Source organism: Lissotriton vulgaris, chromosome 8 (genome assembly GCF_964263255.1).
Source record: "Lissotriton vulgaris chromosome 8, aLisVul1.2, whole genome shotgun sequence".
Taxonomy (NCBI): Eukaryota; Metazoa; Chordata; class Amphibia; order Caudata; family Salamandridae; genus Lissotriton; species Lissotriton vulgaris.
Window position 1 is genome coordinate 554494631 of NC_141696.1, and position 25830 is coordinate 554520460.

At 45.9% G+C, this 25830-nt stretch overlaps 1 protein-coding gene across 1 annotated transcript in view; it reads left to right on the forward strand.

The window, feature by feature from the left end:
* NALCN (sodium leak channel, non-selective) overlaps positions 1-25830 on the forward strand; it is a 2672759-nt gene that overhangs the window by 2063876 nt on the left and 583053 nt on the right. The window contains exon 15 of the mRNA XM_086934370.1: positions 8699-8835. Within this exon, the coding sequence (XP_086790496.1) occupies positions 8699-8835 (137 nt within the window). The remainder of the gene's footprint in view (positions 1-8698; positions 8836-25830) is intronic.

Genomic DNA, 25830 nt, shown 5'->3' on the forward strand with positions numbered 1-25830 from the left:
ACCCTCATATTTCCAAAATATACTGAATGGGTTTACACCAAATCAAAAAAAGTTGGCTTTCTGGATCATAAACTAGCATCCTGGCAAATTTGGTGTAATTTTGTTTTTGCTGTAGTGCTGCCTAAAAAAAGTTTATGGAAAATGCATGGGGAAATTCGTTTTTGGGACCATGGGACCCCTTTTAATCTCGGTCCTGGCTTGACAGATCAACCCAAAACTTTTCACGAAGGATCAGAGGTGGATAAACACTTTGGGGCTCGGTAGGATGACGGGCAGACTTTGTCCGCCTGTCATCCTGTCGTGTGTAGGGACCGCCCACCATAAGGGCGGGGTCCCGTTGGGGGTATTAGGATGCGCACACCACAGTGGCGGGTGCATCCTGTATCTTTAGCATTGCGGCAGGCCGTGCTGAAAGCACCACCCGCCGCAATGCTAAAGTTACATGTTGTGCATTACAAAGCACAACGTGACAGGCACCGCGCGTGCCTGCCACGTTGTACTTTGCAATACTTACCATAGGTACCCCCCATGTGCACCTCCCACCCCCCCGGAGTCCCTGGGGGTCCCCAACGGACCCCCGCAGGGTGTCTCCGCATGCCTTTTCGTGGCGGAATTGCCGCCACGGAAAGGCATTGGAAAATGCCCATGCTAATTTGGCTAGTGGTGTCTGATACACACCGCCACCATAAACCATAAACCTTTTCCACCCCGGCCGCAAGGCGACCGGGGCGGAAAAGCAGCGGACGGTCTTTCCGTCCGCCGCGGTCCCCCCCGCCATACTTATATGGCGGGGGGCCATTCCGGGTATCCTAATGGGCCCCTTTGTGTTGTAAAGTTTTGTGAAGATTCCCAACATGGAATATGAGAGGGTGTAAGCTCGGTTTCCACAGGTTAGACTGTGCTATGGTAATAACATAACATGACCTTTATATTTATTTGTTCATTTGCTTCAAATAATGTGAGGCATTAGTATTGACAAGTGTGTCTAAGGCGCCATCCTAATGGGCCCCTTTGTGTTGTAAAGTTTTGTGAAGATTCCCAACATGGAATATGAGAGGATGTAGGCTCGGTTTCCACAGGTTAGACTGTGCTATGGTAATAACATAACATGACCTTTATATTTATTTGTTCATTTGCTTCAAATAATGTGAGGCATTAGTATTGACAAGTGTGTCTAAGGCATGCTTGCAAACAAGTTTGGAGTGGGTAGAGTTTGTGTTTGTGGAGGCCTCCAACTGAGGGAGTGGTGTTTTGATTCAATCCCTATGGTGTGGCTGTTTTTTATGCGGCATGCGGGTGAGTAATCTCCACAAACTTCCTTGAATCTAAGCACAATATCAGTAAACTTTGATTTTTGGTGTTAGAGACAGTGAACATTTGTGAGGATCGTAATATACAAAAAAACCTACCTCAGCGAGAAATCTTTTGGATAAAACTGTTAGATATCATAATACCGAATGGACTCAATGATCGCATTAAATTCAGCAGTTTTTTATAAACTCATTATCTGATCTCCCCTGTTCATTTTACCTTGGATGCGTTCTCTATTTTGTCGCACTGTATTTCCCTATCCTCCTCTGGTATTTTCTATCTCCTTTTTTCGTTACCATCAGGATACACCTGAAAATATCTGTATTTCATTCCCTTCTTACTGTAGTGCATGTTCACTTCCCTACTATTACTATTCTGTCTTCTGTCCAATTTACCTTTCCAACATGGCCCCAACAGTTTCCTGTCTCTTGGACATTCTTTCATAATCTATCTTTCCAACATGGCCCTCACCGAGCTTCATTCGTGATTGACCATTCCAAAATGGTACCCAATTTTCCAGTGAGGGTTCTGGAATCTATCATTTTCCTCTTCTATTTTTTTCTTCACATTCCCTCATTCAATGCAAAATGATTTCATATCCCTGTAGTCCCACAATAACTGTATTCTCATTTTCGGCTGCACTTGGCATTCTTTCGGTCTTCACATGTGGTTTATTTCTGGTCCTTCATCTATTTCTACCTCTTGCTGCACGCAACATGCTTCCAACTGAATTGCACCAACGCGGAATACTTTTCCACTGACCATGGCGGTAAGACTTTTTTAAACACTATTTTTTTGATTAGATGTTTCTTCTAATGTTAGAGGCACAATATGAGGCATGCATGGTTTTTACCGTCACAGCGTTAGTTGACCCTTTATTTTACTCACGCTATCAGCGCTTTGTGTACGTGGCTTCTTCCCTCATCTCTAATTCACTGATATCGTGTTCAATTCACTTCCTTGATATTCCTATCACTGGCAGTTTGTAAAACACAGCTTTCACAGATAGTATCCGGTTGACATGGTAACTTTTTGATACCATTTTCTATCGATCTTTTTCTAGTGATCTATTTTTACGTTATCACAATTTGCACTGAGGCTCCGCCTCGCAGGGTACAATTTTCAACTCCATCCTGAGCATGCTATTCACATTTTAAGGTGTCTGTTAATCCTTCACTGAGTTTTACTTTTTCCCTTTCTGCACATTATTATTCATCCCAGATTTACATTAGGGCAAGTCCCCGACTTTTTGTTATTTCTGCTTCATTATTTACAGATCCAACTTCCCCTGATGAAGGACTCGCCCGAAATGCATTGGGTCCAGACGATATGACTCACTCATTTCCATGACGATACATAATCTTGAAGGAATTTAAATTCAATCATAACTATGATGTTGAATAAACTACATATGCGACTTTAAATCACCATTGTCTCATTGATCAACCTTGGATGAACCTACCTTGTGAGCCTAGCAGTTCAATTGGGGGGCGTTTCCCTGTAGGATAAAGCAATTCATTCATATTTGCCCTACGCTGGTGGATCGGTCAGCGCTACCCCGGCTGCACACGGAAAATCTACATTAACATTTTTGAAAAACGTGAATATTTGATTTACAGATCAGGTGTGCATATACCACTACCCTACAATCTCCTACACTGCACACCCTTCTACCATGCCTTTTAAGAACAAAGTGATGCTCACTCACAAGGATGAATACTGCACGTTGGCTATCTATTCAGTATGTGGTTCTGGTAGGCCAGCACACCATTGTTATTAGGTACATAGGATCCCTTGGAAAAAAGTTTCAGACAGCAGCCATTTTGTTTACTTTGCATTTGATTGTTACCATCAAGATGGTTCCAGAAATAAGGTGAAAAAAGAGACAAAAAGTATGGTTTAACCCTCAAAGAGTATACTAAATAATGGAGCACATGATGTGTGATTTTCTTTTTAAGTGGGTAAAATTCACCATTTGTATTTAGAAAGACTTCTTGAAGATTTTGAACTGCGGGAGGAATAAAGGAATCAAGGAAACAGTACAGCAGAAGAGTTTATAAGCATCCAAGGATTAATGGTCTTGGGCTTGCCCACATGTACAGCTCTCTCTCCTACCTGTCATCTAGGCTAAGGCCAGATCAAACCCTTAAGGCCATCCACCCTAGCCTGTTAAATTCTATGGGGTGTAATAAAATACACTACCTTGGAATGTATTCAGACACTGCCTGTCTGCCCATGTCCCACTAAATCAATACCCCAGCCTTTCCGATGGGCAGAGTGGTACTTGCTTAGTTCCTCCATCCTCAATAATTCTTCCCTAGCGCTGCCCAGGGTCTGGGGAAGTATGTGCTGGGTTATGTATCCCTACTTGAAATATTCTGCTATGCATTTTCCAAGGACATGGTGAGGTGTTTAGGCCCCAAAATCCATTTCCTCTAATTATGTCCAGAGGCTAAATTGGGTGTACCATGTAAATAACTGGGTCCTAATTCCCCATTGCACTCCAGGAGCATTTGCTAACATGTCACTAACTTTTCATTCACATCCCACTGCCCATTGAGTGACATACATTTTTTTTACAATTCACTGCTCCTAATGCTAGTAGCCTCCAGGTAGCACTATGGGCCTGATTCACAAACATCAACTTACACTTTATGTAAGTTTACTACTTTTTGGTATTCACAAACTATGTGTGGAGTTTTATGATTTCAAATTCCCTATACTCATCTGTACAGATTGTTCCACCCCGATTGTGGAGTATTCAGGTGTGGTGGACTCTGCACACATATGTATAGGCAGTGCAGAGTCATAAAACTCTACACTTAATTTTTGAATACCAAAAAGTAGTAAACTTACACAAAAGAGAACGTTTACTTTTGTGATTCAGACCCTAAATGTGCTCAGTTTGAATCAGTCATGTAGAAGCATTATTCTTCGAGGTATTTCCCTCCGCCTATATCTACCAGAAGCATTATTCTGATAGGTGACTAACTCTACCTATGTCCACCAATATTTTGAAAAATGTAACATGTAAGTGATTGTACATGTCTGCCATTGTTACTTTATGAGCCTGTGCCTGCATGCCACTGACAATTTTGACTCATAGAAGACTCTAACAGGTAACAGACTCGGGGTATATTTACAAGCCCCTATCGCCATCACAACGTCACTTTCAGTGCTAGCGAAACTCCTCCTACCACTGTAAATGCAGACCAGGTCTATTCAGCCTAGAGATGAGTCACTTAGGCAAGGCAGTACACACCTCAACTCCCCTTGCGACTGTCTAGAATGAATGCACATGCCCAGCTCCTGTCACTCTAAAACCAGACAGTAAATACACAAACAGACGCAGGCACACAGAATGACAAAGCGAAAAAATGCCCACTTTCTAAAAGTGGCATTTGCAAACACAGAATTTAAAAACCACCTTCACTAAAAGGCGTGTCATTAAATTCTGAGTTCAGAGAGCCTAAACTCCATTCCTCCATCTTGTCCGAATGGCAAGTTACACTTGGAAGACGTTTCAAGGCAACCCTCAAGTAAGCCTATGGGTCGGACAGCCCTTCAGTAGTGAAGAACGAAATACACAGCATTTCACTATGAGGACATATAAATCACACCAGCATATGTCCTACCTTTCACATACACTTCACCCTATCCATGGGGTACCTTGGTCCTACCTTAGGGGTGACTTATACATAAGAAAATGGAAGGTTAGGGCCTAGCAAGTGGGTGCACTTGCCAGGTCAACATGGCAGTTTACAACTGTGCATGCAGACACTGCAGTGGCAGGTCGGAGACACAATTACAGGGCTCCTCATGTGGGTGGCACTACCAGTGCTGCAAGTCCACTAGTAGCATTTGATTTACAGGCCCTGGCACACTAAATATACATTACTAGGGAATTACCATTAAATCAAATATGCCAATCACAATTACAATTTACACATAGAGCATATGCACTTTAGCACTGATTAGCAGTGGCAAAGTGCCCAGAGTCCCATAGCCAACAGAATTAGGGTCTGAAAAATAGGAGGCAAAAGGCAAAAAGTGTAGGGATTAACCTGCGAAAAGGGCCAGGTCTAACTGCTATAGAAATCAGAGCTTTGTTAGCAAGGTAAAGATAACTAAGGGGGATGACTACAATAAGAATGTTCAACCTTTCTCGATTAGACTGTTGATTGAACAAAAACAGTGATTATGCTCAGAGATTGTTGAAGCTACATCTTGCAGGGTAGAGCTTACAGTGGACCCTTACTGAAATTTGAATATTCAGTCTTTATGACTAGAGTGTTGAACAAATAATAGACAGAGGTTATGCTAAGAGAACTGTTAAAGCTAATTACTGCATAGCAGAGCAAATGTTGTACCTCCATTTTAATTGAGAATGTTGTGGTTTTGCTTGGCTTTCACAAATACGCTGATAAGTAGGTAATGATCTATGGCTAGGCTCGGAGATATTTGAAGCTTTTACTTACTCTTTAAACTATGGACAATGTTGAAAGTCTAAAGAGATTCTCATTATGACATCAATTCTGGGGCATACGGAAGATATTTCACAGTTCCATGTGAAATATGGATTTTTAGATTACACCATTTTGGGCAACAAAAACACCCAGACATGTAACACCACCACTAAGCTTTATGTCTAGGCATACAATTTCTATTCTACTTATGCTACTAGGTAAATATAGTTTATGTCATTCTGATTGAGCCTGTCTATGGAGCTCATGACATCCTTTTCTGTTCCTTTTTAGACAACAAATAGGTCATCTTTGAATTGTAGACAGAAGCATGTATGTTGAGTATATAACACTAGTTCATCACTCCACAACCCCACTGAATAAATGTGCATAGCTGGGGATGAAGCAGGCACTCATCGCTGTTCCCTCGAGTTGCCTTAAACGTTTCTCATCATTGAAAAAAATCCTCTTGTGTAGACACCATTTCATCATTGTCAGTATCATTTTTGTGAGTTAAAAATATTGTATATAGTGTGCTCAAAGAAAATATATATTACATGGGTAACCTATTTAACAGAAAAGTGTTCTGACTGTAAATTATTTCCTTTAATTAAAGATGGTTTTATAGCTGTATGCTCTACTTTGTGCTACTTTGTGTCAAGGGGATGTACTCTTGGTGGTACATGCATTCTCCCAAGCAAACACCAATGGATTTGGATGCTAATCCATATCTACTATCATTGGTAGAGAGGAATTTACTTTAGAAAATTACACCTCCTTGAAGCAGGAGTAACTGTTTAGCCCACCTGCAAAGTAGTAAAGTGTTAAACCATGTCAAAGTATACACGTTGGTACTGGAATAGTGCCCTTACAGAACAAAACCAAAGGGTAACCTTCCAGTACAACGCCTATTCAAGACATCATGTACACACCCTTGCACTAAGGTGCAAGGCTGCATGCATTGTTGCAAGGCAATATAAGGTAAGCCAGCGCTAGGGGGAAAAAAGCAACAGTGCCATGTCTTAGTAGAGATGGCGCTGTTGTGCTCTGCCTTTTTCACACAACAGAGCACAGCAAATGTGCTGTGAATGAAAACGTAGAAAATCTTCCTCTTCTTTTCTCCAGATGAAGCACGCTTAACGTATGATGGGTGACATCACTCCTAGAACTCATGGCCCTCAATATCTTTTGTAACATTTTCTGGTTTACACATTCATTCATTGTCTCTGTATAGTGTGTGCGTGTGTGATATAATGCGCTCTACATTAGTATAAGTAGCTCTAAAAAAAATACATAAATGTGGAACAGGTGCGAAGGAGAGATGAGGGACACTATTGGAGGTGCAAGTGAGGGAAATCTATAGAAATGAATTGTCGAACTGGGTGCCAACAACGCTAAAACCAGCCCATGATGTCATTATGATGATCAAATCCATATTTCATAGGGAATCGTGAATTATTTTCTGTTTCTCATAGTTCCCTGTGAAATATGGATTTTTATACCACTACATTGTGTACAGGTTGATTCCTGTGTCTTTAGGATTCAGCATACACAAAATGGACATTCACTCTTGGTGTGTCATTGCGTAGGATTGAGGGTTTGAAAAAGGTTTCTGATACGCCAAAGCAAATTAAACCAGAATTGGCAGGATGGGATTCTGTAACATAATTTATAAGTCGTAAAAGAGCAAACAATTATTACCATAGTTGAGTAGTGAAAAGAAGGATCCACTATTCACAATAGTCATGGAGTGGGTTAAGATACCCCTTCCATCATACAATGGCGGGTACTCCGTTAAGGCGGAGGAGCGTCGCCACACTGCTCTCTCGGCAGTGCAAGTAGGATTTTTTTTATAATAAAGCAATGTGATGACCATTTTATCTTTCAGCGCCGAGGCAGTCTTGGGCGGAGCAGGGTTGGACTAGGCTCTGCTGACAGAGCAGGGAGGAGCAGAGGAAGGATGGGCACCATAAGTGCGCATGTCGGTTTGGCTGGCCGTCTCAGAACTGCCAAGCCGACATGCACACTTAGCATTTCTCCAACTCACGCTGTGTTGCACAACAGGGTGGAGAACAGACATAGGCTCCCACATAGGCTTGTTCTGAGCGGCCAAACCTGGCCGCTCAGAACAATCCCGGAGCTTTTTTAATGCTGGTAATAGTATTACCAGCATGACAGCAGCATCGTGATTGGCTTAGGAGAGTCTGGGAACCTGTGCACTGCCTGGTCGACAGGAACAGAAGAGAATAGAGGCGGCGGCCAGCGGGTAAATTAATCTTTTCTTTTTTTTTCTCCCCCTGGGTGCCCCTCCACTGCCATCCTTCAACAATGGTAATACATAGCATATCACTCTTGAGACTCTGCATTTATGTTTTCTGCCATTCTGAAATGTTGCATCATCAGAAAACTATTTAAACAAAGCCAGGATTTAACCTGGTTAAATGCGAGCAGTGAGATACAATCATATTGAAGAAACGTTGTACTATTAGTAGTTTTCCTGTGCAAAGTGACAGCAACAGTCTCTGTAAGGCAGCAAACACCGATTGCTCATATTAGGACGAAAGATAACAATAATGTGGCATTTGACCTGTGCAATATACTAATAAATGTGTGTATCCCAAAGAAAAATAGATATACTTCATGTGAATCTTTCTTTCCAAACCGTTTCTGCAGTTTGCTGTAAATAAGCAATTACTGTGGCTTTGAACTCTTTGATGTGTTTTTCTATTCTTTCCAGAAAACTCAGCTATGCTCATTTCGCACAGTGCTGAGATCTCTGTTGCCTTATGGCTGGTGGGGGACGTACCTGACGTGTGCAGTTCTTTGCTGCCATCTTGCGTTCGCTTAGATGATTGCTTTTACATGTCTTCGTTCAATTTCATGTCTCCAGAAATGTAAAATGCAATTTGTATGTTTCTTTGCAGCTTAAACAAAGCGAAGCCAACGCGGATACGAAGGAAAAGCTCCCCTTACGCCTACGAATCTTCGAGAAATTTCCAAACAGGCCGCAAATGGTGAAAATCTCAAAACTGCCATCTGACTTTACAGTTCCCAAAATAAGGTACATATGTACACGTAACCTATATGCAATTTTTAAAGGAGACAGTTTTAATCTGTAGAATGTCTGTCTGCTTAATGCTTTCTCTTAGCAAGCCAAGAAAATTTACTGTACAATAAATGACACTGCCATGTTAGTTTTGAAAATTAGGGGCATATTTACAAAGGGATTGCACCACCAGAACGTCACTTTTTTTTTTTACGTCCCAATGTCGTGCACCATATTTACAAAGTAGAGTTGAGCCACTTTTTGTGTCTTAACACTGCATTGTAGATGTGGTACTATGGGGCGTGCAATGGGTGTGGTGTTCCACCCCAACACCCATTACTTTTTTACACTGCCCCAGATTTACAAGGAGGTGTAAATCAAAAGCTGTGCCGAAAACTAATGCAATGGCAGGCGTTAGAATGGCGCAATGAGGAGAAATACTTTTATTTCTCCTCGTTTTTGCTTTTTCTATGTTTGCTGCATTACACATAGAAAGAGCAAAACTCCATTAATGATTGGTTATGTGCAGGAAGGTATCCCTTCCTGGCCATAATCAATCACTAAATTATGGCAATTTGCTACTTGCAGCACACATAGAAGTAACAAATCAACTTATTGATGGTTTGTGTGAGGAAGGAACACCATCCTGCATATAAACAATCATTCCCTGCCGCGCAGGCACCCTTGCACTGTGGCGCAAGGGCGTCTGCGTTGGCGCTGGGCAGTTGTTTTTAGCACCAGTGCTAGGGAAAACACAGGGGTCTGCTGTATTCTTTTAAATAAGGCACATCCTTGCGTTTTGGAAGCAGTGGAGCATGGTGCTGCAAAATTTTCTGCTTCTCTGCGCACTGTCATTTCCTTTGAAATATGTTTCTAGTTTCAGAGGTTGATTTTTCTTTGAATATCTAATAACATAGCTGCACAGATAGAAAGTTAAATGAGGGTTATGGAAACGATTACCATCTATTTTAATTATCAGCTAATAGCATGTTTCATATTACTTGTAATCGATTTTTAGTACGACTTGTCAATTAAAATATGTTGTTTTAGTTGCAAATAAGAAGAGTCAAGCTTGTATGTAAAAATAAATTTAAATACACATATATTCAAGAAACAATTCTGTTTCTATTGGACTGTACCCAAACAATACTACAGTTCTGCTTATACATAAAAAATATACTACATATAAATATAACTTTTTTTAACTGCATGAATGAATTTCGACTACATTGTTCATTATATAGTATTGCTTAATTAAAAAATGTTTACAGGGAAGTAACGCAACGCAGTGCCAAAAACCATGTGGCTGCGCTGCGTCACTTCCGGAGCAAAGGGGTGCGTCATATTTACAACGATATGACGTATCCCTAAGCTCTCCCCTGTGCTGGTGCACAATTGACTACCATGCGCCAACGTAGGCACGCTTGTACCATGTTGCAAGGGTGCCAGCGTTGCGGGATAATTGTTTTTGTGCAGGAACGGTTACCATCCTGCACGAAAACAATCACAAGAGGTATTTTTCTCTTTCTATGTGTGCTGCAGAATGCAGCACTCAAAGAAAGAGTTAAAAACGAGGAGAAATAAAAGTATTTCTCCTCGGTGCACCTGCTTATGCTTCCTCTGGGGAGGCACAGGATTCTGACGCATTCCCAGGTGTACGAAAAGTAAATCTGGGAATGCGGCAGAATCCAGGCATGTTGAGTGGGGACACCCGCAGCAACACCCATGGAACACTCCTTTCATGCAAGTGCTCCATGAAAAGGGGCCGTATTTACAAGGACACGAAATGCCATGCAGGGTGACTTTACATGTTCTTGTAAATATAGAGCATCACTCTACACCAACTTTCCAGCGGCGCTAGGGGGGGAACATCCTTTACAATGAAACTCTAACAACGCGGTACCATTACAACGCAGGTTTTACAACGAAAGTCGTTACAACGACTTTCGCTGGAGGGCGCTCTAGGATAGGGAATAGTTTACTATCCAACACCTTCCCTACTATACACGGGGGCAGGAGTTGGAATAGTAAATTAAACTATTCACTATCCAGCGCCCCCCAACGTAAGTCGTTGTAACGACTTGCATTGTAAAACCTGCATTGTAACGGTACGTGTATGTGTGGTAATACCACGCGTTGTACCATCATACATCCGCACTAGGGCCTTGTAGACATTCCCCATGATTCCCAAATACATTATTTGGAAGTGGATCTATTCTATGTGGATATTCTGAAACTCCGGCATAGCTCTAGCTCTCACGGAACAGTGTAAGACACCCCTTGCTCATTAAAGGTTGAATTCATGAGTCATACGTCAGAAACAGGTCAGACTGACACATTTGTGCAAAAGTGTCAATTCTCATACCCCTTGCAAGTAGTTTCCTATCCTCGAAACACATGCATATGTGGTCCTTTAACCTCATGCACATAGCGGCTTTTCCCGCTGTGCGCTGAAGTTTTGTAAATACTGCGGTTCATGACGAACTCAGCTCGTCATGAGCGTACAAGAGGTGTACCTCATGACGAGCTGAGCTCGTCATCAGCGGTGAAGGGGTTAAAAAACACAGACGTATGTACGTTTCCATGGTATTAATGTGACGGGGCTAGGCTCATTTATAATTGAAGTCTAACGAAAGGATTTCGCTGGCGAGGTGTTTTCCTCAATTGAAGAATCTTGTGTTTCTTATCCTAAGTAAAACAAAAATAGAGAATATCCTGGTGTAACTGCTTAAAAGATAGGCTTTTAAGTTGGCCAGTGATATTCCTGAATGTTTGATCAGATCTCAGCAGAAACTCGGTGTCATCAACATATCAAAGAAGGCTAAGGCCAAAGAGCTTAATAAATCACATGGAGGTAGGATCTACACATTAAAAAGATAAGAAAAAAGGTGGTGATACAAAGTCTATAGTTCTCACCTGTAAGACCTATTGCCTTTGCCAATATTTAACCATGCTGTACAGCATCATGGTTGCTGTGCAGCATGGCTAAAAATAAAAAAAGACATGGCTACTGCTTCATTTTGTAGGCATGTTCATTTATTTCACATGCATGCTCATGCCTACAAAAAGATGCAGGTGTTTTTTATTTATGTATCCAAGGTGGATCAGTAAATAAATATAAAGTAGTGCAAAAGCACTCTTCAAATGTTGATTGAAAGGGCTATTTGAGAAAACCAAAAAAAGAAATCTAAATAGATAAGCTGCTTCTGGGTTGGGGAGGGGTGAAGCAATGCTGCAGCCAGAGGTTTTTGGCAACACGGCGAGTGAGTGGCGGAGCAACGTGTTAGACATGGCATTAAAGCAACATGGTGGGGTGAAGCAACACAGTGGGCTGGGGGTGAAGCAACACAGAAGGGCGAGAAGCAACATGTGGGAGAAGGGGAGAAGCTACAAACAAGAAAACAGAGAGAACACTGACAAAAGAGACCAATGTGGAGCATGTAGAGAGAGAAGCACAGGTGCAAGAAAGGGTTCAACAAATACTGGTGAGGGAGAGAAGCTCAAGGCTGAAAGAGAGCAACTTTGAAGGGGGACAACAGCACATGGGGGACGCAGGTGGAATACCCATGCACCTATCATGCTTAAATAAAAACAAAAATGTTGTTCCTTAAAGGTGAGCAATGTTTCGTCTAATTATTTTCCTCTGTGTGCGGCAGAGTAAGGTCTCTGTACGTATGCTGTAGCCAAAGCTATGTGCCTCAGGGAACCTGGCCTCGCGTGTAGACCAGGGCTTTGAGTGGGAAGAAAATACTCGGGTATCTTTCAAAGGGGCGTAACCAATGCAATTAAGGGTGTGGCTTAAAAGCAATTAAGCTAAAAATATGTGCATCGCATAGTGTGCCACCCTAATTATATTTTGCTGCTTCTGTCAATGCACCCAGATATATAATACAAGTGCTTCTAGAGCAAGCAAGCCTGCGCTTTGTGGCACCTCCTTAGGTTTCTAATACACAGATCTTCGGTCGCTTACATTACGGATGTGACCATGCAGCAACCGCTCTATATTGGAGACCTGGGACTGTGCTATGACCATGTCTTTGGGAGCTCTGCAGTGGCAGAGGGTTGACTCCCTAGCTAACCAAACACGTGATCAGAGACCGGCAATCGCATCAAGATTCACAAACACTCAAGTACCCCATGGTAAGTAGCAGTACAAGCATTCCCTGCCAGACAATGCATGTGTGACACAAGCCCACACCCGTCCAGCCTCCTCCACTCAACCGTGCAGCAGCGATGCCAGTTCACCAACAACCCAGTGGAAAAGGAAGTGACATTACGCCCTATAACAGACCCCCCATGACTTCAGCTGGTTGACCCTTTGTTCCAGCCTCCCCTGTACTGCGTAGGGACATGGAAAAGGAGGAAACAGCAAATGTGGTATACTCTTTTCTTTTCCTTCTGCTGCCTCATGACCTTTAAGTCTAATCACATGAAATTTCGAAAGCTTCTCAAAACCCACCTCTTCCCGCAATAACCTCTTCCCTTCCCCCTCAGCCTCTATCCTCAGTTGTCTGTCTGCAATCTCAGCGCTGGGACGCTCCTGGGCAGCCATGCGCTATACAAATCCCAAATTCATTCATTCATTCATTCATTCAAGTAAGGGTAATGCAAAATGGGCAGTGGCAGCCAAGGGTATCGGCTGCTGCCCTTTGGAATACAAATTCATATCACTGTGAGAAAAGGGAGTGCGCTGGCAGTCCACGATTCCACACTAACACAAAGTAAATCACCATTGCATACATGGAACTCTTACTGCACTAGTGGAGCACGCTTCCTCGACCATAGAACAGGTACTGCATTGCCAGAATGAGGGCAAGCCTCCGTGTGTGCATATTTCATGTTGTGGGTTGGTTGGCATGATAGTGAACAACAGTATGCTTGGTAGTTTGTGATGACCTGGCATTGCCATTGAAACTAGTACTATTTGATTTTAAAGGATTGTTCCAGAGATTAAAAAAATTTTTTTTTTAAGTTTGCATTGAGTAATAATTTTCTAGGACGAGAGAAGTGTAGCACATGGTGTTTTGAATTGAAATCCATGTAAGGTTCTGTTACTGCAGTGAAGAGCATTGTTTTAGGTGTCGCTAGAACCAGTGCATGCGCTGGTCTGGCGAGACATTTAGTAGCTGTTTTTTAAAAGTGCTACTTTTGCCGGCCACCAGCTTGCTGTCACGCGCACAAGCGCGCGCGATATGCACAGCTGCCATCTGGCTTGTAATGGCTCAGTGCACGTATGCAGACGCCATCTGCCTCCCAGCGCAATCACTGCTGCACCGGCACATCCTCGCGATCGCAGCCGCTTTCACCGCGATCACTTGCACGGCTGCGCGGCCGTTACTTTTATGGCCGCGCTGCCAATGCTTGTTTTGCCTTGTGACTTATAATACTTTGACCAGAGCACCCTTGGTGGCACTAATGGACACAAATAGATAGTTTAGAAGTTATTGTGCAATATCTGTAGCCAAACACTTAGTTTCTGATATAATTTACTGCACTAACACTGGCGCACAATATATTCATTTTTAGGTGGTGACAACAGGTCTCCTTAGAGGATATGTACATTGATACAATTCTATTTTAGTATATAGTGCTACAGATTTGCCCCAATCTTACTTCATCCCAGTCCAAAGAGATCACCAACTTGACCTAAGCCCTGCCTACCTCTCAACACAACAAGCCCAGCCATAATAGTGTGCTCAGGCTCTGCCCGGTTTCACCTTCTTATGAACAGAATAATGCGGATGTTAACTAACGGGAGGGGTGAAAATGGGAGACTCACTGACTCTCTGCTCATCCTGATAGTGCCCTACTCGGGGGCTTCCTTGTCGTCCAGTTTGTAGTCTGAGAATTTGGAGTAAAACTGCACTCTGTTGTCCTTGGCCAAGTGGTAGTTTCTCAAGTCCTTTATGGTGTCCATAATGAGGTGAGGACGGCGCTGTCTCAGAGCTCGACAGGCTCGGTTCTCTCTTTGCAGCCTCTGGTCATCCGCATGCAGAGCAGCAGCGCCATCTGCAAGGGGCTCCTCGAAGGGCTCATGGCGGTCAGGCAGGTTGGGACAGCCTCCGACAGCTCCGGATCCTGCTGCAAGATGCAAACCAATGTTCACGGGAGGAAAACTGCAAGACCCTTGTCAAAAAATATGCAAACATCACCCACGCACTTTCCCTGCACTTGTCATGTATGAAGAACGGTTGTGCACACATAGGATTCAGCTTAGGGAAGCCCACCTGCTGTGCTGGATGCACTCTGCAGGGCAGACAGGCTCTGCTTAAATATTGTTCTAAACATATTTACTGAGCATTTGAACATTTCCCTTTTCGTCAATACATTCTTCCATTGACTATGTCTGTATACAAAGCCCCGTCCCTCCCTCCACCCGCCCATCCATCCCCTAGCCATCCATCCATCCAACTCATGGTGTCACTCATCTAGCATCCAAGTAAACTAAATCCAACCATCCATTCATCATCCACATATACTTACATATACGCTATCCACACCCACTGTATCTACACACTCAAACCCATCCAGCTACCTCTTAAGCTCATCCATCCTTACATACTGCACATTGACCCACTCAAACCCAGCCAGCTCCCAAATCCATAACCCGTCCATTCATGCGACCATCCATCAGCACATCTCGAATTTAAATAAGTCTGTCTGTCTGTCTGTCTGTTCGTCCTTCCGTCCGTCTAGCTGCAGAGAGAATGCAGTCAAATATGTGTGTTCAGACCATCCACTTGTGCCAATTTGGGTTCCTTCTGTATATTTTCTCTATCCCTCCCTCCCCTTGTCTTTTTGGCTGCATGTCTACCTTTTTAACTAGATATTGTCATTCAACCTGTACATAAGCTATACACAAGCTGTAGGCATTTATATTTTTCTTTCAACTTTTTCTGTATTTGCCAATGTATGTTTTTTATCTCTGTCTATTCAGTTACCTCGTTGTCCCACTGTTAGTCAGTCAGTGCATCGTTAAGTGTGTTGTCCATATTTGTCCCTGCTGGCTTCTCCGTGCCTGTGTATTAATGCTATGTGCCCGTCCCTTTCTCTCTCATTTTCTGTTTCTGTCTGCTTGCATCATGGCCGCCTGTCTCCTAGGAATGTCTGTCTCATCTACCTTCGTACTTAGGACACTTTCCTCTGCTCTGGTTGTCTGCGTGTATGTCCGTCTGATCGGGTGTCTGCCTGCCTAGCCAAATAGTGTAAAAGCGATTGTTGCATGCGTGCCACTACCACAAACAGTTTCAAGTATTTCAAATACTGGAGCAGGAACATGCACATAGTCTTATAAGTAAGCAGAAGTATGACATCAAAGAGATAGCACCCCGCCCCCTCGCCTCTCCGGTGATTTACCTGCTTTTGACAAGACCCCCAGGTGTGCCTTCCTTTCCTGAATTCGATGCCACTTCCGTGAAAGATGAAACACCAGAGGAGACAGCAGCCCCTTCCTTTTATCATAAAAGTTTGCAGATGTCCAGGTACTGAGCAGGCTACACCATCACCGCTCCCGGATGCATCTTATATAGCATAGGATTTTCCTGAGGTGGCTCAATCTGATATTAACGATATCCAAGTGGGTGGAAACAATTTTAAAAAAGTTGACATGGCAACCTTTGGCGAGCGTGTGACACAGTTGTGGTACCAGGAGGGCTCAGACACTTCTTATCCTGTGTAGACGACGAAGCCACAGACGTCCCAATTGGGCAACCCCGGGAGTTCCACCAGCGACGTGCTACAAGTCACCCAAGTCGCCCAGCAACCTTACCGGCCATTGTGAAAATATTCCTGTTAAATGGAGCTTATGACGGGCACTGTGATTAACAGGAATCCTTTCACAAAGGCCCACAATAAGCACCCAGTCGCGCTGTATTTAGAAAAGAAATGATGCAAGTCTGAAAGCACAACGTGTGCTTTACACATCGTGCTTTCAGACTTGCTTCATTTCTTTTCTAAATACAGTGCCGCTGGATGCTGATTGTGGGCCATTGTGAAAATATTCCTGTTAATTGCAGCGCATGACGGGTGCTGTGATTAACAGGAATACTTTCCCAAAGGCCTCAAGCAACCAGTAAATTGATGTTTTTCACCGCTCGCATTTTAAAAGCGGGTGGCGTCGAGAATGTGTGCGCGCTTAACACGGGACACTGAGCGCTCAGTGCCTTAAAGGTGCGCGGGCGCGCAGGCGCGCACGTTAGAGGGAACACTGAAGTTGAGTAGAGGAAATAGAAGAACCCTGTCAATCAAAATGATGGAAAAGTGGCTATGCTCCATGGGAGTGACAAACACAAGATGGGCATGATGAAACAAGGAAAGCAATCCAATAGAAGTCAAGCAAATAAGAGTAACAGTAAAGTCAATCAATGGTAAGCAATAGGCGGGCTGCAAGTCCCTGTAAGTTCTTGCACTCAGTATGTCTTACTTGACCTTGACACTTTGTGCTGCCCGTTAGTCTCGACCTAAAAAGGAGGGAGAATTCCAGGCTGGATGTGATTGTTCTGAAAAGAGAAAAGCCATTGCAAGGCAGTGCCTACCAGCCCTGCAGCACTGGAGTTTAGGGTCCCATGTATGAAGCATTTTTGCTGTCAGAAACGGCTGATTGGGCCATTCCTGACCACAAAAATGGTTTTACGTATGCCCAACTTGTTTCTGATAGATTAATATGCCAGAGAAAAGACTCAAAAATGGTATGTCCAGCTTAAGAGTTTGAGTGAGGAGTAAAGGATGGTAGATGGATTGGTTGTAAAGAAAATACATAGACTATGCCTTCCAGTAAGGGAAGGATTCTTCGTCATCTGACATACCCTGATCTCTTCAAGGTCTTCGTCTAAGCGACAATATGCAGTATCATGTATGCTATCAGCATGCAATTAAAGTAAGGAAGACCAATCTGCTCAAGTAAAGAAATTGACCTAGTTAGCCAGATTAGAGCAAGGAGGCAGTTAGCTCAGAGTTAAATGTCTGTGAGAAAGAAGTAGACAAATTCCATTTGCAGAGCAATCGTTGTCACCTGTAAAGTTAATAGATGTACAGTCAAAGGAGAGTATCTTAAAGCAGATGGGTGGCTGATCCGGAGGTCAGGGTTAGAGTACTGAGTCAGGATTTAAAAAAATAAGATAACTAGTTGTTGATCTGTTAGAAGATTAAAGATTTCCCAACAATATTTGAGTAGTGTGCTTCTGTTTAAAAGGGCTGTTTGAATACTGGGGCCAGAAGCTGTACTGGATCTGGGGTGCCTTCGGATAAGGGATAGAAAATTATGGAGCATTTGGAACACAACCAATCCCTGATTCAAAAATTCTCTGATGTACATAGTTAGGGCTACAGACAAAAAGGGGTAGCATAGAGGTGTGGCCATGAAAAATATTGCGGAGAATTTCAGACCCACTGTAGTTAGTCATGAAAAGACGTTAACAGAATATTTTTCACCTTAGACCGCTCACTGGTAGTCTAAGGAATCACAACAGAGTATTTATGTAAATGATTATTTGTTTATTTCTGGGTTAATAGAGTGTCACTTGCAACTTTAGCAACTGATAGCATTCTGGTGTTTCGGGGGTTGGATCACCATGACACTCTTTTAGGTTTTACACTTTTGTTAGATTGTTGGTTGATAGGATGTGAGGTGGGTTGTAACCTTCTTGGTAGATCAATGATAAGCAGAAATAATGAGAGTGGAATTTGATGAAAATAAAAAACATAGCTAAAATGGAATTTTGACTATCATCAGAGGTATGTCACTATTACTTTGCAGGTTTTACATTGTTAGTTATTCCATTGCATGTAAGTACATCAGGAGCCTTTACATCGTGGGTAGGGTTTCAGTACTTTACTTCAGAGGACTTTAGTTCACAGGTAAATTAGTTAATTGTGTTAAGTGCCTTAATCTTAAAAGTTTACGTATTTTTGTATATTCATCAACAATACAATGGTTAAAATGTCAATATAGTTTGTGTTGGAATGAGACATGAGCTAATGTTAGAATAAGCAAAAACAAAACTGAAATATATTAGTTGTATTTCAATTAACTAACTATCAGACAGATTCATCATTGAAAAATGGGCACGCAAAGGGCCAGATTCTGAGAATCTGGCCCTTTGCGAGCGCAATTTTTGCATTTGGGATTCATCATCCCAAATGCAAAAATCGGTAATTGCGAATTCGCTAAATTGCGAGGAATTGCATTTAAGGAATCTCTATTTGAGATTCCTTAAATGCAATTCATTAACCATTTTTAAATTTCGAAATCGCAATTTCGGGCCGCTATTTACCGCAAGGTTAAACCTTGTGGTAAATAGCGAAAACTTAGAAAAATGCTTTTAAATGCATTTTTCTAAGTTGCATGTTGCACACACACATGTCCTTTGGACATGTGTGTGCGCAACACCAATGTAGATTACGTTTCAGGGGTGCTGCAGGGTGTCCTTTGGACACCCCATGGCACCCTTGAAATCGCATCCTTATTTGCGATTAGCAAATTGCTAATTGCGATTAGCAATTTGCTAATCGCAAATAAGAAATATGTGTAGGAATCGCAATTTATTTAGCGATTCCTACATGAATCCCGTTTTGCAAGTCCTTAATAGCGATTCCTTAATAATCGCTATTAAGGACTCGCAAAACGGGACAATGATGAATCTAGCTGTAAACCTTGAGTCTCCTTCATGCACTGCTTGTGATCTCATATATGAAATCACTCATGACATGTTAAATAACATCATTGATGATTTTACTTACTTCCCCAAGCCTTTTAGAGGCCCGGGGACCCAGTACCGCCAGGCCTCAAAACATTTACATATTACTGTGGGTATCCCGATTCCCATCCGGGACTCCCACAGTAATTGTAGACCATAGGGCCACCGGAGGATCCCCAGGGCCACTACAACTCCTGCTGGTTCCCGAAGCTTGCACCTGTCATTAGGCAGTGAGAGTTGGCTCCATCAGCTTTTCTCTGCTCCCTCTTGGCTAGAGTAAACCTTTGATGTCTTCCTATGCTGTTGCAGGTAGAGTACTACAGTGTCCTGGATGTTGGGGGTCACCAGACACTGCTGCCATCCTTCTCACGCACCTCCTGAAAGAAGACAAATTAGCCCAGAAGTTGGGGTACCCAGGGTCATTAAGTAGTCAGGGATTGGTGCTCCAAACCCCCCTCCCTAAAGAAGACAAATTGGCCCTGGGTGTATGGGGTTCCTGGTGGCCTTAATTTGTTCGAGTAGGTAATTCCAATGACCGCTACCCTTTAAAAAAAAAGTGGATTCAGACACAGGAATGGGGTCTCCCGGGCCTATACATAGCTTAGGTCACCTTTCATGAAAATAAACATCAGCCCGCAGGATCTATAGAAGGCTTGGGAAGATGAGCCATTTACCACTCCCCGAGTAAAAAAAGCAAAAGTGAACAGAGTAGCTGCTCATTTCACATTCACTGCTCCAGCTCAGGAACACCCCATTTTTTTTTTTTTTTAACATCATTTTTATTGCATCACCAATAGAAATGTACAGACAATATAATCATCAGTAAATATTCAGCATGTACAAGATTAGTATGGTCCAGTTCTTCTCCATCCGGGGGGTCACCTCGTCCTCGGTGTGGGTGACCTCATCCCTGATCACTTCTCGTAACTCCTTACAACGTCTGACCGCTACAGTAGGCAAATATCTCTGGGTTGCTTTTATGATTTTCACCCCTCCCCCTCCCCAAATTTCGGTACCCCAACACCTCTCCAAACCAGCCTCCTACCCACCCTCCCCCGTGGTGGCTCTGCGCTGGGTTAACAGTGTAAAAGTGTCCGGTGTGTTGCAGGAGGAAGTAGTCATTCGGTAAGGTGTGTTCTCCTGTGTAGTGATAGGGTCTGCCCGGTCCAGTTCGCTCTCGCCCTCCTGCCCCTCATCATCCATATCACGGAGCGCCTGCACCATCACTTCCCATGCAGTCGCCCTTTCCAGAGCTTTCTCGTCATTCAACCTCCAGGCCATCTGGTACCGCAGAGTACTTTCACACGCGGCCCATCTCAGACACTCCCCATACCATCTTTTATACGTGGGTCCCACTCTGGACTTTCAGTTTCTCGTGATCTCCCGCTTGGCCAGAATAAGCCCTAAATCTATAAATTTACTAGTCGTCTTGTTCCTAGGCGTGTGAGGGAACCAATGAAGGACGCCAACCGCTTTAGTGAACTGGATATCCCTATCTGTCGCGCCGTTAAGGGCCCGCCCAACCTCCTGCCAATAGTCTCCCAGAGAGGGGCAATCCCACAGCATATGACCCAAATCCGCCCCAATTGTGTTACATCTGGGGCAAGAAGCGTCGGCCACCCCAAAATACTGTTGGATTTTCCCGGGGGTGAGGTATGCCCTGTGAATGACATAGAAGTGAATTAATTGAAACCTGGCATTTCTCAAGCTCTTCCGTGCCCGCCTTAGCAACTGGCCCCAGGTCGTGTCAGGTATCTCCACTTGAAGGTCCAGCTCCCACTTAGCCTTCAGGGCTGCCAAAGGCTGCAAGGCCTCCCGCTGCATTCTAGAGTACAAGCACGTGACAGCCTTAAAAGTTCCCGCCGCCATCATTGTGTACTGGCAGGCCATCGAGGTGCCCGGTTCCTGCAGCCCTTCCCCCCAGTGGGTTTGCATAGCGCCCGTGACTGCTGCGTGCAGCAAGTAGTCGCCCCTCGGAAGGTCAAATCGCTCCTGCAGGTCCTGGAAGGGCAGCAACACCCCATCTTCGTAGAGATCACCCAGCATTTGTATTCCCGCCTCCTCCCATCCTAGCAAGCGCGACCAGTCGCCTCCATGTGGGAGGGCGGTGACCATCCCCAGCGGAATTTCGGGGGCATACATAAGGCGGACACCCGCCCGCTTACGGGCCCGGTCCCAGCAGAGCCGGAACGTCTGCTCCTCGACCGTCAGGTCTCCCACCCGGAGCTTCTGGTGCAGCGTGATGTACGCCAGAACGTGCCGTGGGGTGCCTTCCACTCTCGCGTCCTCGGGGCCTCTATATACTCTCGCTACCTCCTGAGTAAAAATCTGCAGCTGCGCGGCTAGGTAATACCCTTCAAAATCCGGCACCGCCATACCTCCTTCATCTTTGGGGCGCAACAGAGTGTCGAGCGCTATGCGCCTCCTTCCCGTGCCCCATAAGAAAGCTATGACCAACGACCTCAGGCGTTTGAAAACAGAGCTCGGGATCCATACCGGGAGTGTCCTAAAATAGTACAAAAGCCTGGGCAGGGCTATCATTTTCAGCAGGGAGATCCTACCAGCCAGGGATAGCGGCAGAGTCGCCCAGAAGTCCATGGACCCCCGCAGGGCATTAATACAGCGAGTGATGTTGCCGTCCAGTAGGTCGGTCGGGGTATGATAAACATAGACCCCCAAATAATGCAGACAACGCGGCTCCCACCGGAGTTCCTGTGCGGTGAGTGGGCACGGTTCTCCCGGCCTCAGGGGGAACAGGCAGGATTTAGGCCAGTTGACCCTCAGGCCCGACAACCGGCCGAACTGCCCCAGTAGCTGCCGCGCCCCCTGGAGCTCGGGGCCCGCATCGGCCAGAAACATCAGCAGGTCATCTGCATACAGGGAGATGAAGTGCGTCCTTCCCCTAAATGATAAACCTGCGTAGTGGCGGCCCAGTCTGGCCTCCGCAGCGAAGGGTTCCATCGCCAATGCGAATAGGAGCGGGGATAGGGAACAACCCTGTCTAGTGCCACGCCCGATCGGGTATTGTCTCGAGATCAGAGTGCCCACCCGAACCCTCGCTACCGCCTCGGTGTACAGGACCTTGGTCCATTTTATGTATCCGTCCCCCAGCCCGAAGCGGCGCATCACCTCATACAAGTATCCCCATTCAAGGCTGTCAAATGCCTTCTCAATATCAATGGAGAGGACAAATGGGGAGACGGCACCCGGCCAGTCCGCACCCATCAGTCTGGTAAGTCTTCGAATGTTATGAGTGGTGTTGCGTGTCGGTATGAAACCACACTGGTCACCGTGAACAAGGCTTGTCATGTGTACTAGCAGTCTGTTGGCCAGAATTTTACTGAGGATCTTGTAGTCCGTCGTCAACATAGACAACGGACGGTACGAGGACAGAGCCGCACCCTCTCTGCCCGGTTTCAAGAGCGGGATCATGAGGGCCTCGCACATGGAGCCCGGGAGTCGACCCCTCGCCTGTGCCTCATTGTACACCTCGCACAGCCGTGGGGCAAGGTATTCTAGGTATTTACTATAAAATTCGATCGGTAGCCCATCAAGTCCCGGGGTCTTATTTCTGGCCATCTGCTTTACTGCACAACCTATTTCTCCAAGAGAGATGGGCCGACCTAGCTCTTCTGCCTCCGAGTCCTCCACTCGTGGTAACTGTAACCCATCCAAGAACTCTTCAAGCTCCTCCGCCCCTCCCGATCCACCACTCTCATAGAGCCCCTCATAATAAGCACGAAACTTATTCAGGATCCCGGGTTGAGTGTGGCAGGGCTCCTCCCCTGTCTCCTGGATCCCCATGATCGGCACTCCCCTCCGAACTGGGTTAGCGAGCCAAGCCAGCATCGACCCCGCCTTATCACCCTCCGCATGCGCCCTCGTCATGTACGCCTTGTGGTCGAAGCTACGCAGCCGCTCCAGCTCTACCGCCAGCCCCTCCCGTTCCCCGCTAAGCCCCTCCTGCAACTCAGGGTGATTCGGGCGCCTCTTCTCTAAGTCCCTCAGCCGTGCCTCAGCCTTATCTAAGTCATCCAACAGAGTTTTCCGAGCCCCAGCCGTGTGCCCAATACAGTGTCCCCGCACCACCACCTTAAACGCATCCCATTCTACCGCCCTCGTGGAGGCCGAGCCACTGTTCTCCTAAAAGTACCTCTCAATGCGCTCACCCAGGGCCTCCCTGAACAACAAGTCATCTAGGGTGTCGGGTTGCAGGCGCCATGTTGGCACGCAGTTAACAGTCACCATCCAGTCCAGAGACATCAACAAAGGGTTGTGGTCCGATAGCGTCCTGGCCAAGTATTCCGCCCCTCCCACCGCGGGGAGCACACACGCCGAACAAAGAAACGCATCCAGCCTCACATGCAGGTCATGTAGGTGCGAGTGAAAGGAGTAGTCCCTAGTAGTGGGGTTGCAACGCCCTCCATGCATCCGTGAGGGCCCAGCTCTCCTGCCATTCCAACCTACGCTTGGCGACCCTATGCACTGGGGACGCGCGCAGAGGGGGATGGGACCTATCTAGTAACACATCCTCAACCGAGTTGAAGTCCCCCCCCAAGAGGACCGGCCCTGCCAAATAACCCGCCAATTTGCCCGAGATGGTAGACAAGAATGCGGGCAGGTCTACATTAGGAGCATACACATTACAGAGAGATATCACCCTGCCTCTCAGCCTCCCCTCCACCGCCACATATCTGCCCTCCGGGTCCACCAATGACTTTGTGACCTGGAAGGGGACCCCCGCCCGTATCCAAATCAGTGTCCCCCTTGCAAAAGCTGAGAATGTCGTGTAAAATAGCTGCCCCCTCCAGCGCCTCTGCAGAGCAGCCCCTTCTTGCTTATTAAGATGTGTCTCTTGCAGGAACGCTATATGAACCCCCCTACGCTTGAGGTACGCCTGAACTTTATGTCTGCGCGTCATGGACTGCATACCCCGCACATTCCAGGTCACACATTTCAACGCCCCAGTACTAGCCATCCCCCCCTACACAACCGGACCAGACAACAAAGAACAATGTCCTTACAAGTCCCGCGACCACGGGCCCACCCACCCACCCTCTCCAAACAGGAAGCCGAACCCCTCCAACAACAACTACCCCCCGAGCAACCCCAACTGCTCGCAACTCCCACCCCCCCAGGACAGGCCCCCCCGCAACTGGAAGTACCCCCATCCAAACCAACACTCCCGACCACCCCTCAAGGAAAGGTGGTAATGATCGCAGTCCCCACTGCGGTGACCTTAGGGGCCAGTAAGGCGTGGCTCGATGCGATAGAACCTCAAAGCAAATCAGCCCCGCGCACTCCACCCCGCAATCCCCACATTACAGCTCCCCAAAACCTCAAATAATAGCGTTCCACTGCCACGGGCCCAGTGCCCCGGTGTCCAATCAACGAGTTCACTCCACCAGTTCAGTTCAACACGCCTCTAGTATCTCCTCCGAAGTCTGCGGTGTCACAATAGGGCCCCGGGCTCCACCAAATTCCGATTGTCCCGTCTCCGAGCCCGTGCCCGGGTCCTCTGATTCCGTGCCCTTCCCGGACTGACTTCTGGTGGCCCTGGATAAGTCCGCTACCGCCTGTAGCGCCGCCTGCCTCTCCGCCTCCGTCTGCGACACCGATGGTTTGCCGGTCCTCCTGCGGTTCCTCCTGATCCGTTGGGATTGCCTGACCGGTTGCGCCACCTTAGCCTCCTCCTCCCTGGCCTTAGCACCGTCCGTTCCCGCTTTATAAGTGTCCCACCAGTCCCAAGCGTCCGCGGAGGTCGTGAAGAATAGTGATTGTTCATCCACCACCACTCTCAGCTTGGCGGGGAACAACAGGGAGTACTTGATGCCTTCCTTGCGGAGCTCCCGCTTGAGGGACAGAAAGTTTGCCCGAAGCCGCTGCGTCTCAAATGTATAATCCGGGAACATGGTGACTCTGCTGTTGTCCACTTGAAAGGGCCCTGCCTCTCTCGCCCTCTGTAAAAGCCAGTCTCTGTCCCGGTAATGGAGCAACTTGAACACCACTGGGCGAGGAGGAAGGCCCAAGGCTGGCGGGCGCGCTGGAACTCTATGTGCCCGTTCCAGGGAGAAGAAGGGGGACAATCCTTCCGGTGCCACCTCCGTCTGCAGCCAGTTATCAAGGTAGCCCACCATGTCGTCGCCTTCGATTTTTTCCGGCAGGCCCACTAGGCGTACGTTGTTGCGCCTGTTCCGGTTTTCCGCATCCTCGGCCCTCCGTTCCAGCACCTTCAAGCGGTCCATCACGTCCGTCATCTGGGCCTTCATCGTTGCTTGGCCCGGGGCTAATTCCTTAACCGTGGTCTCCACGGACT